Source organism: Macaca fascicularis, chromosome 10 (assembly GCF_037993035.2).
Source record: "Macaca fascicularis isolate 582-1 chromosome 10, T2T-MFA8v1.1".
Lineage (NCBI taxonomy): Eukaryota > Metazoa > Chordata > Mammalia > Primates > Cercopithecidae > Macaca > Macaca fascicularis.
The window spans coordinates 11727526-11740565 of record NC_088384.1 but is presented as its reverse complement, the minus strand read 5'-3'; the positions used below and the strand labels follow the sequence as shown (position 1 = coordinate 11740565).

At 40.7% G+C, this 13040-nt stretch overlaps 1 protein-coding gene across 5 annotated transcripts in view; it reads left to right on the top strand.

Annotated features, from left to right (window-relative positions):
* Positions 1-1504: 1504 nt before the first annotated feature.
* Positions 1505-13040, top strand: part of GRAP2 (GRB2 related adaptor protein 2) — a 71406-nt gene continuing 59870 nt past the window's right edge. For all 5 annotated transcript variants that reach the window (XR_012418713.1, XM_065522095.2, XM_045363586.3 and 2 more), the window contains exon 1: positions 1505-1732. Coding sequence is in view for 3 of the 5 variants with exons in the window: in XM_065522095.2 (XP_065378167.1) it covers positions 1637-1732 (96 nt within the window). In the remaining 2 variants the exon portion in view is untranslated. The remainder of the gene's footprint in view (positions 1733-13040) is intronic.

Sequence of the window (13040 nt, the reverse complement as noted above, 5' to 3'; positions counted from 1 at the left end):
GTGGAAATAGCAGAAATCCTTTTCAGATGTAACCAGGATTTAAGAAAATTTGACAAACTTGCATCAATAAGAAGAAAGCCTGTTATTAAAGAGTTACACGGCCGGGTGCGGTGGCTCACGCCTGTAATCCTAGCACTATGGGAGGTCGAGGCAGGCGGATCATCTGAAGTCACGAGTTCAAGACCAGCCTGGCTGACATGGTGAAACCCTGTCTCTACTAAAAATAATTAGCCAGGCATGGTGGCAGGTACCTGTAATCCCAGCTACTCGGGTGGCTGAGGCAGGAGAATCACTTGTACCCGGGAGGCAGAGGTTGCAGTGAGCCAAGATCGTGCCATTGCATTCCAGCCTGGGCACAAAGAGTGAAACTCCATCTCAAAAGAAAAAAAAAAAAAAAAAGGAGTTATGGGCAGAAAATTACCTCCTTTAACTCATTCGACAAATGTTTACTGAGCATTTTCTATCACCATGACACTCTGCTGATTCTTTTCTATTTCAATAAAAATATTGAGCAATTATAACCAAGGAAAAGGTTTTAAGAAAGTAAATTTTAAGCAAGGTTTAGATATAAAGAAGTCAAGAGATGGAAAAGGATGCCATTTCACATTGCAGAAAAAGTTTAAATTTTAGAACCCAAACTGAGTCTCTCCTTGACACTGCCCTCTTGGTATTCCAGGGATTAATGCTAGGAACATTCTGGTGAGCCAACATTTCCCTCCTCATCTTGGATCCAGTTCCCAAACTCTGAATGGCACCACTTAGCAAGTAGCAATGTCTCTAATTTTCTGTAAAAGATGCAACGTTGGCAATCCATTTTCTAGCAAGAGCAAAGAGAAAGGAAGAGGCCTTCACAAGTTGCATTTGATATAGGGGGAAGGGTGAGTGGTACATTTAAAGGTAAGAACTAAGGAAGTTGAAGGTAACAAAATATAAGGTCAATGGAAAGTCTTAAATCCCGAAAAGCCTTCAGTCCAAGACTCAACACAAATTGAAGTCCCAGAAATCGAAGGAACTGGTTCCAACTCATGCTGAACTGTGGCAAACCTGGGGTGAGAAGTCATCCCAGCTCAGAATGTTTCTTCTTTTTTTGTCAAGAGTAATATTACAGACTGAGCGCATGAACAAAGCATCTTCCCTGGGATTTTAACATTGTGAGTGATCAAGGGTGCTCTTAAATAAGTTCCCCCAAGAAGCCCTAATGTTCCTTGGGCTGCATGACTGTACTAAGAGAATAAGAGTTTTCCTTAAGATCGACTTGCTGATGGACCATATCTAGGACTAGAAATTTTCTTATGTGAACATAAGTGTTCAGGAGGGATATTGTTAAAACTGAAACCTAGCATAAAGAAGCAAAAGTATTTCAGTGAACCTCCTGCATTTTAGTTCAACACTGGCAGCAAGAAAACAAAACCACATAATCTAAGGCTCACGCCCAACTCTCTGAAGCCCCGTATGTGCTAGTTCCTGTGTGGTTTGCCTGCAGGCTGCAGGGCTGACTAGGGTTAGTTTGGAGGAGGGAGTAAGAGGTGGGGAGGAGGAGGCACAGTTAATGGATCTGTAAACTTGCACCCTCTTTCAGAGTGGTACATGGAAGACAGCACAAAGTGGATCCGTACTCTGAAATGCAGTAATTCTGATGCTTGAATTCGTCTTCCTTCTTGCCAGAAAGGATTCTAATAACTCGGCATCAAAGCCAAGACATAAATTCAACAAACCACTTCTCTTCCAAAAGGTATGTCATTATACAATATCTGTACATATATTTTGTATGAGTTAATTAAAATGAATCTCATTAGTTCTCTAAATACTGCTTTTAAGTCCCATCAGCTAATGTCTCTAAACCTTTTGCCGTGACAATGTTTGTGGTGATGGGATTTGACTTCTATCAAGTGAACTGGGAGAACGCTTGTTCCTTACCCAGTCCATAACACAAAAATCTCCACAAACTGGCTTCAGAAGCATCTCAGGGAAAGATTTTCGACCTTGGGATCACAGAGGTAAAAATTCTACTTCACCATGGTCAGGATTTAATCCAAATTGGAAGGGGTTGGAGGGGGTGGTAGAGGGCTGAGCAGTGATGAATGAATACCAGCACTCTGAGATCAGGATTTCTCCCTTTGCTTGAATTTCTAGTTCTGTTTGCATTTTTGTTACCTATACAAAGAACACCAGTTTTCATTCCTTTACAAAAAAGAAGACTTTATGTTGACGTGTATTTTGGAAGGGTATTGTCTCTCTTTGTACTAGCCATTAGGCTCCATCCCTGTGACTGTCTCTGGTTTAGGCATCCAGTCTGAAGTTAGCTGCTTTGTGTTCTTTGTCCTAACTCTTCCTGAACATGAGGATTGAACATACCAACCAACGGTTTCACTAATTTAAAATGTATCGTATTGCGCTGACAGGTATACTGTCAAAAAAAATTACCGTATTTACCTACCTGGAATTAGGCCTTCTTAATAAGGTATATGCAACATAATTTGCACACTATTGAACATATACATCCCTAGATAAACTAGGAGAGGGAAATGTTTTAGATCTAAACATCCAATAGGAAAAATTTCGTGTGCTCTCGTTACGTTATCCGAGGATGGGAAACTTCAGGTCGAAGAATCTTTTGTTCTGTGCAGCAACGTTTGTCATTAACGGTTTAGTTCTTTAGTGGGTCCTTTTTGTTTCTTATTTTTGGTTTCAGAAAGAGCATTTAGCAGAAGTTACTCTCCTTTAACAATCCAGTATTGTATATAAAACTTTATAAAATAATTTTATAGTGACCCTCTTTACAAAACCATCTGCTATTAAATAAGGAACACTGTGTAAATAGAGGACCACCTAAGTATATTTACTTTTCAAATTTGAAAAATATCTGACTCATACCCTTTTTTGTTTTTTTGTAAAAGAGAGGTGGCCCTATATTATTGAATAAAACTGCTTTTTTAGATTAAACTTGGAGTGTCTCCCATGTGGTAAACTGAAATCTTATTCTCCCCAAATTGTAATAGATTTTATCTTTTTAAAAAATAACTTTACTGAAGCAGAGGAGAAAGAGATGATCAATCTATTCAATATGAAGAAATATTTCTGTTGCTAATACAATATCCTTTTGAATATCTCCGACGTCTTAGGCCTGGTGAAAATCCCTTTCAATTGTTCTGTCTACCTCGTAGGGATATTGTAAGAATAAATGAGTTAACATAGATATGAAATACCTTAGGAAAAATGCACTATAAAAATGCAAGACAATGTCATCATTAGTTATTTCTTTGACTCTTGATCATTTTCTTCCAACTTCTTATACAAAATGTCTCTTACTTATTTCCTGAAGCCATCTCTTTTAGAACTATTGCTTTCTAGAAGAGCTGAAAATGATCCTAGTTCCAACATATTTATTGATTCCCAGACAATAACACCCACTGGTGTTGATGACTGACAGGGTTCATGCCTAAACTTGAGTAGAACTTGCCCTTTTTTCCTGGATCAAGAAAAGTCTGCAGTCGTTCGAAAAATGTGTCAGTAAGTGTGATTCCATCAGGATTTCTTAAATAAGTAACAGTTGCTGCTGGATAATCCTGGGGGCAGATTATTCATTTTTGTGCCCCTATAAAACAAACTCAAAACTTGTTCAAGAATCTTTATAAGTTGTTTGAATCAAACAATAGGGTCGATAGGTCCCCATTTTGTCCTTTTGAGGTATTTGCCCAGCGTACCTTGGTCTGTAAAGAAATAGCACAGCCTTGGCTGGGTGCGGTGGCTCATGCTTATAATCCTAGCACTTTGGGAGGCCGAGGTGGGCGGATCTCCAAAAATAAATAATAATAATGATGATAACACAGTCTCATGAGTCTTTTTTTTTTTTTTTTTTTTTTTTTTTTTTTGAGACAGGGTCTCACTCTGTCACTCAGGCTAGAGTGCAGTGGTGCAATCATAGCTCACTGCAGACTCAACTACCTTGGGCTTAGTGATCCTCCCACCTCAGCCTCTCAAGTAGCTGGGACTACAGGTGCACACCACCACACCTGGCTAATATTGTATTTTTAGTAGAGACAGAGTTTTGCCATGTTGCGCCGGCTGGTCTTGAACTCCTGAACTCAAGCAATTTGCCTGCCTCAGCCTCCCAAAGTGTTGGGATTACAGGTGTGAACCACCGCACCTGGCCTGCCCTTTCTTTTCCACTTAAAAATTCTTAAGAAAGCATGGCCCTGTTTAACAGATAAGCATTTTACAAACATTTATCGATCAATTACTATATGCCAGGCCTGGCGCTAGGCACCAAGTCCTCTTCAACAGTGTTAACGTTAAGTTTCAATAAACTTGAGTCAGTAGGAATTCAGTAAATATTTTTAAAGATTTTCTTTTTAAATATGCATTTATAAACAACACTTTTAGAGAATTAAACTATCACAAAGTACATGATGATAAAAGTCTTACATGCTCTCCAAAGAAAATGTTAAGACGTTCCTTAAGAAGACAGTGAAGAACGGCTGGGCACAGTGGCTCACACCTGTAATCCCAGCCCTTGGGAGGCCAAGGCAGGCAGATCGTCTGAGGTCAGGAATTGGAGACAAGCCTGGCCAATACACTGAAACCCTGTCTCTACCAAAATACAAAAATTAGCCGGGCATGATGGCAGGTGCCTATAATCCCAGCTACTTGAGAGACTGAGGCACGAGAATTGCTTGCACCTGGGAGGCAGACGTTTCCGTGAACTGAGATCGTGCCACTGCACTCCAGCCTGGTCAACAAAGTAAGACCCTGTCTCAAAAATAAAAATAAAAAAGAAAAGATAGTGAGAAAATAGCTGAACATAAAACATAAAGAAAAGTTGAAGTATTAGTACTCACTATCTACGTTCAACGATTGCTAACTTTTTGCCATATTTGTTCCATCTATATCTATTTCTCTCTGAATTACTTGTAAGTTGCAGATAAAATAATACTTCACTCTGAAATAATTCAGTACTCATCTAAGAATAAAGGCATTCCTCTATCTAACCACAATACCATCATTAGGCCTAAGAGGATAAACAGTAAGTCGTTAATATCACCTGATAGCTAGTGCAGATTTAACCTTCCCCATTTGTCCCCCCAAATGTCTTCTATACCATTTTTTTTTAAATCTAATTTTTAAAAATAAGAACATATTTTGCAGTTGGGTCTCATGCTTCTTTCTTCAACATTGGATGTTTTTAAAGATTAAGCCAGTTCTCTTGTACCAGGTCCCAGTTTCTGAATTTGTTGTTGCCTCATGGTTAATTTGTTCCTCTACCTACTTTATTTCCTGTAAGCTCAAAGTTAGTACTAAAAGCATGATTTGATTTTGATTGAACATTTTTTGCAAGGTACCACTGGGTGCTCCATATTGCATCTTATCAGGAGGTACAGAATGCCAGGTTGTTCCACTGTGTGTGATGCCAAGTTTGATCAGGGCTTGAGGTTGTGATCTTGCTCAGGGGATCTCTTGTTGTAAAGGCACTTTTTTACCCTTTGCAATTAGCAAGTAGTCTCAGGGGGTATCTCAAAGTGTATCTCATAAACACTTTGGCACTGTGGCAATATCCTATTTCTCGACAAACTGTCACCCAGTGACTTTAGGTAATAATCTTTGCCTCAATTGATTATTTCACTGGAGTTCATATATATTTTTAATACATTTTGAAGATGGAATCGACATGCAAATTCTTCATGATCAGCAGCAAGAGCAACTGGAAATATTTATTGAGTGCCTAAGTTCAGGTAATAATAATAATAGTAGATAACATTTATTGAGTGCTTGCTGTGGAGCCAAGACAGCCTCGGGGTGAGCCCAGTCTTTCACTTACTAAGCGAGTGAACTGGGACAAGTTATTCTTTTTGTGCTTCAGTTTCTTAAGCTATAGAATGGGATTAATAATGGTGCCTATCTTGTGAGATTGTTCTGAAGAGTAAATGATTTATACATGTAAAGTTCCTAAAACAGTGCCTGTTTTTACTGTTATTTGCCAAGCATTGTTCTAATACTTTGTAGGTACTAACTCATCTACTTCTCCTAATGGTGCAGTGAAGAAAGTGCTAATATTACCCTTTTTCAACAATGAGGAAACTGAGGTACAGAGAGGTCTAGTACGTTGCACAAGGTCACTTAACTAGTACCTGCTGGAGCGGGGATTTGAACCCAGGCTGTCTGGTTCCTGAGCACTCTCTCTGATGACGGGCACATGCAGTGAGGAGTGGTACAAGTGGAGCTGATTGGAAGTAGCCCTCACACACACCCAAACTTGAAGTTATTGAAAATCCAGGAGGTTGCCACCCAAACACATTTAAGGTTTCATTCATCTGAATAAGAACAGCATTCCACTAAACACAGATAAGTACTCTTATTACATTTACATAGCTTAAGGCTCTGTACAAGAAACCTTCAACATGAAATACTTGGAACTGCAAAGAGTAGGAGACCTATGAAGTAATAGGGGGGAAAATAACCCTGAAAGGAGCAATACAAGAGGGGAGTTATGAGACCTGGGACCTCAGAGCCTCGGGGTGGAAGATGATATTTTGATATAATTAGGAGGGAAAAAATTCCTCTCATTTTTCACATTCCTGTACTGTATAAGATTTTATCATGAAAGCACAAGAGTATAAGCCATTGTCAGATTTATTAAAGGCCACAGTGGATTTCCTTAGGAGACGATGGATGACTCTTGTTAGTAGGTAACTTCCCTGGTTGGTTATCTCATACACTCAGATATTCCATAAGTCAGCCTGTGGCTTCTGAAACTGTATTGAGAAAAAGCTGTATAAACGAGGTATTGGTCCATGCTCCTAAATTAGCATTACAAAAGGGTTCCACCGCGGGGGGGGAATCTTATCCACTCCTTCAGTGGCCATTACGGAAAGCTCTCCAGTGTACTTTTCTAAAGAGAACTAAAAATAAATACGAAGAAAAAAATCCAGCATTAATAATGGTTCTTTTTTTGCATTTCTAACACAGTCATTGCCAAATTGGTTCTGCCTTTTTATGTTTTTTAATGAAAAGCAGCCTAATTGATCAATTGGTCATGAATAATACTTTTCCATTTGTTTTTCTCCATACTCCCCAGCCTTCGAGAACCACCGGCTTAATGTGTCGGCCTACAAATGGTTCATGATTTGTGTCTTTTATCTAGTGCTTTATGGGAAAATATTAGAAACAAACTGCTGGGAACTCAGTAGGAACTCAGTAAATAATAAGTAGATAGTTCTCTTGTTAAATATGATTTTAAAGAAACTCTTTCTAAATAACTAGGAAATATTACAAGGGAGGTACAAAGTGGGGTGGAAAGCCTTGTAATTTGAAATTTCTGTTCATCATTTTATAGGTCACAGAGTTTAACCCTTTATAAAACAAAATGTAAAGTCTGATAGCTGAAAAGGCTCTCCTCCCCTAAACAGATTTGTTTGAAAATATAGATCATTAAATCGGTAAGACTAGCAGGATAATCTCAACCATACATTGAGACAACTAAGAAAATTGTCTAAATCTAATACCTTATATCAGTACTTTAAATTGACCATAAATATGCTGATATCCATAGCACATATGTTCATAAATCACCTGGTGTCCATCCATATATCCTCAATAGGAAAAATTTTCTTTCTCTAGAGTTATTGTACACTGATCCTGATGGAGCTTTAAAAAGAGTTGCCGTGCAGGCTCAGTGACTTTGGGAGGACAAGGTGGGAGAATTGCTTGAGCCCAGGAGATTGAGACCAGCCTGGGCAACATGGTGAGGCCCCATCTCTACAAGATATTCTTTTAAAAAATACCCAGGCCCGGTGGCCCGCACCTGTAGTCCAAGCTACTCCAGAGGCTGAGGCAAGAGTATCCCTTGAGCCCAACAGGTCAAGGCTGCAGTAAGCCATGTTCACACCACTACACTCCAGCCTAGGCAACAGAGTGAGATCCTGTCTCAAAAGATAAATAAGTAAATAAAAAGAGTTATCATTATCTTGTTTGATCTGGCTGTGATCTTTGAGGTAGATAGACCACAGATTTTACCTCTGATTCTGCAGAGTGGGAAAAGCAAGGCTTGGAGAGTTTCCGGGACTTGCTCAAGGTAATTTGCTAATATCTGCGGGGACTTAGCACCAAGCCTGTCACACTGTAGCCTGGGCCCCTTCCACAACACTGGTCCAAACACAGGATTCTGGAGATGCAGGAGCCCTTGCTGGGCTTCTGGAAAGCTGAATTCTGGCTCTGCCAGAAGCTACCCACGTGATCTTAAACAAGTCACCTAACTTCCCTGAGCTTCAGTTTCTTCCTCAGTCAAGTGAGAGGTTAGACTGTGTGTTCTCTGAAGCCCTTTGATTTTCTGCGGAAAACTGCCTAATCCCACTGGGTCTGAGAACAGAGGGAAATGATCTTTTCTGCCATAGATGGCAAGACCCTTCATCCAGCATAAGAGCTGGCATCTAATTCTTAACGGATTCCCTTGCAATGTCCAAGTCCCGTCAGAAACTACAAACATCTCAATAGTACCTCTGTGGGCTGCTTGGGTGTCATGCTGCTGGGTGCCTCACTTGCTGCAGGGCTGACTGTCCGCAGCAATTATACTCTAACCCTGTGCTCTGCATCGGGCAGACATCCCATGAGATTTTATTATCCCTCTTGGGTAGTTCAGGGAGTCATATGGAAGTAAATAATGCTGATGGACTTATTTTGGGCTGATAGACCCTTATCCTTCTAAAGAGGTTATACCTTTCAAAAGGCACAAAACCTTCTCCTTGATTTTTTATTATGAACAGTTATATCCTTTAGTGTCCCAGAATTGTTCTTGGAAGTCGGAGACTCACAAGAGGGCCTGCAGCTGTGAGTGCAGAAGTCCTGAGACTAGGGGAGGACATCACCACTCTCCCTTGGCCTTTGGAGTCATCCAAGCTAAGGGCTAATATTTGTGATTAACAGGTGTTGATAGGAAATTGGGGTCCTGTGTCTTAGTCTTTCTGTGCTTCAAATTTTCTAAGTGTACTTCAGGCTGGCAAGTGGAGTTAGATCAACTTCTTACGGAGAGTATCATCTGCTCCGTACCGTGTCAGGTCATTGGACTGTGGGAGGTTATACTGACTGGTGATGAGAGTGACAGAGCATGAGCTTGGCTCCTGTATTCTGTGTTCTCTGCTCAGCCTCACAGATGACTCACTGTGCCTCACCGACTCCTCTGTCCTCGAATGAAATTATGCCATTTTTAACCCACTATACAAGAGACTTTCGAAGATTCATGGGTTGCTACCCCCAACAGTGTCTCCTGTGTACAACGCAGAACATGATGCTTTCTTATGTAAACAAACTCATTTTGTGGAATTTTTATTTCCTAGATCAATATTTTTAAATAAAAGACTACTAATTCGTTTTATAAACCAGGTACTGTAAGATGTTATGAGTTGACACTTGGTACCCTGTAAGTATCCAAATAATCAAAGAAGAAGAAAGTGTGAAGTCAAGGAATCCCCCAGCTGAAAAGAAATTCCCAATACCTGGAACAAAAAAGATGGAGCTTTTAGAGAACAGACTTTGTTTTTCTCCAGCTTTGTTCCACAACTTCCATTTTTAAATGTAAGATGTAGGGGAGATTTACAATACAGCCTACTTTGTCAGCTCGTATTATTTCATAAAGTGAAGGGTCAATTAGGTGTTATTATCATCAAGAGAGCATGCGGTAATGCTCCGTCTTGTAGATGCTGTAAAAATTACCTGTCTGATTACTTTAATTTATCTTTTGGCTACCGTCTGTAGAAATTCCCTCAGTCCCTAGCTCACAGGTATGCAGATGAACTGAGAACATTTAGGGAAATAAAAGCAAAAAAGTATATAATTGGGTCCTTTCCCCTAAGGAATGAACAGTGTATTTGGGAAACTAGGACAGACAAACGAACAAAAAAATGCTACCACAATGCAAAACTCCTGATGAGGAGATTAAAAAACGGCTCAAGATGGAGATTTTTAGAAAGGACTTCTTGAAGGAGGTGCATCTGTAGGCTGAGAGAGATGGTTTAGCAAGCAGGCATCAATGCATCCACAAAGCTTTATACTTCAAGGAAATCATAAGGGAAAGAGGGTCTTCTTTGCTGAAGATCTGTTTATTTTGCAAACAACAAAGAGTTAGAAGGGCCTTGTGAAGTTTCCGTGGGGAATCCAGAAACTAAACTTCTGCCACTGGCAACTACCTCAAGATCTTTTCCCAAATAGCCTGCTCTTCTCCTGCTTCCAATCATGTCCCTCAAAGTCTTCTTTTTCAAGCATAAATATCCTTAGTTCTTGTAACCACTCCTCCTATGAGGCAGTTTTGCATGCTGCCATTATTTTAAGCACTCGCCTCTGATTGGACTCTAGTGTAGGGCCTCTCCTAAGTCAGGGGGCTCAGAATGGAGCTATGCTCTCCAGGAGTGATCTGAGGATGCAGAACACCATGGGATAGTTGCCTCTCTTGATCTGTAGCCTATACTTCTATTAATATGGCCCATCATTGCATGAGCCCTTTTGGCATCCATGTCACACTGCTGACTCATACTGAAATTCTGGTCAACTAAAACCCATGAGTTCCCGTGCACTACTACTAAGCCAGATCCTTTTTTCTTTCTTTTCTTTCTGTTTTTTTTTTTTTTTTTTTTTTTGAGACGGAGTCTCGCTCTGTCACCCAAGCTGGAGTGCAATGGCATGATCTCGGCTCACTACAACCTCCGCCTCCTGGATTCAAGTGATTCTCCTGCCTCAGCCTCCTGAGTAGCTGGGACTACAGGTGAGCACCACCAGGCCCAACTAATTTTTGTATTTTTAGTAGAGACGGGGTTTCACCATGTTGGTCAGGCTGGTCTCAAACTCCTGAACTTGTGATCCGCCTGCCTGGGCCTCCCAAAGTGCTGGGATTACAGGCATAAACCACCGTGCCCAGCCAGATCTTTCTTATTCTGTACTTACACTGTTGATTTAAGAAAAAAAAAATCCCTAGGACAGAGTATGAGAAGTCATTTATTTCTATTCCACTTGATCATTTTGATAACAACTTCTCCAAATCTTTCAGAGCTAGACTATTAGCTTCCCCTCCCTGCAGGTGAGTACTTACCTGCTGGTGCAGCTAATCTCATGATGGATCTCTGGCTTCTAAAGGGCCAGAACTTCATTGTCTCCTTCCTATCCATAAATTCTCTGCAAACCTGGATGAATCTGCATCCTTAGACAAACTAGTGGGCCTCAATCTTCCTAAGTAAGATAGGAATAAGTGTGAATGACCATTTCCTCCCTGCAGTGAGGATATGCAACAATGAGTTCGATGTCTGCAAAACCCTAAGGAAATGTCACTCAGAGGCAGCATTAGACGAGGGGAGAAAAAGTTTATTTTAGGCTCTCAGCAGCTTTCGGAAGACTCGATTATCCTAATCACTACACATGAAAGTTAATGACCTCATTTTTGCAGACGTTTTAAAAATATGCTGGATTATCTGATTTTTGGTTGTAGTAACATCATGTGATGGTCAGTATCATTTTACACCTTATTTGTAATGTGAGCAAGTGCCATAAAGTATATCTGCAAGACTCGTTTACAGTGACTCTCTTCCCTCCATCCCCTCCCCCAGCCCCATCCTCAACCCTACCCTCTTCCGTTTGTAATACGGGACTACAAAGATCTTGAGTTTAGGTTTCCGTCAGACTTTTGGAAACCTCTAAAAGACTTACCAAGCTAGCTTAGAAGTTCGTAGGCTTTCATCCCTGCCAGCGCAGAGAGCTCACAAGTAACTTGTATAATATTTATAATTTCAAGCTAATAGAAATGTCATATTTCAAAACACATCCCTGAGAGCAGTTTTTTTTGTTCCTTATAGAAAGGTGCAGGGAACATCCAAATTTTTCTAGCCTGCTGTTCTAATAAGTATTGTGATGTTGCTCTTGTGACCCTATAATTATTAATTTTCCAATAGCCCCTCCCTGACCTTTCACGTGATTTTTAATCCAGGGCCTGGGCACTTGTAGCAGAGTGTGATCCTAGAACCAGCAGCAGCCGGCACCGCCAGGGAGGCTGTTAGAAGTGAGGATCTCAGGCCCTGCCTCAAACCTATTGAATCAGAATCTTAACTATGAAAAAATTCCCCTGGTGATTCTTATGCACAATAAAATCTGAGAAGAACAGATCTAGAGTAAAGGGATTTTCACCCCCATTTTACCCACTGTAGACCTTGTATTGTGATACAAACCTTACAAACTTCCATTTGGTGTTTATTAAAAGGTTAGAGACCTTAGTTAAAATGTTACCAGATTCAAATGTTCTGTTTATACATTCAGCTAGTTAACTGGCTTTAAAATACTCTTGTTGACCAGGCATGGTGGCTCACGCCTGTAATCCCAACACTTTGGGAGGCCACAGTGGGAGGATTGCTTGAGCTCAGGAGTTTGAGGCCAGCCTGGGCAACGTAGCAAGATCCCATCTCTACAAAAAATTAAAAATTAGCCAGGTATGGTTATGCATGCCTGGAGTCCTAGGTACAGGAGGCTGAGGCAGGAGGATCACTTGAGCCCAGGATTTTGAAGTTGTAATGAGATATGACTGAGATACTGTACTCCATCCAGCCTGGGTGACAGAGTGAGACCTTGTCTCCAAAAAAAAAAGTACTCTTGCCTTTCTGGGTTCTTGTGGAGCAGGGGTTCTCCCCCACCCCCATCAGGGACATTTGGTAATGCCAGGAAACATTTTTTGTCACAATTTGCGGGGAGAGGACCTACTGGTGGGTAGAAGCCAGTGATGCTATTCAGAGTCCTACAGTGCACAGGATGGCCCCCACAACAAGGACTTAACTGGCCCCAAATGTCAATAGTGACAAGGTTGGAAAACACCAGTGTATGATTTATAAAGACTCAGATGTGCAACCATAAACCATAGAACACTATAGGAAAATAGAGTCATGTGGCATGTCACTATATGACCAGGCAAAGAACAAATAGACCGGCAGTGGCCGGAGTGACAGTGGTGGGGTTATGAGGGGCAGGGAATGGAAAATCCAGCCACAGATGAAAGGAGACATCTAGGACCACTGCCAAGT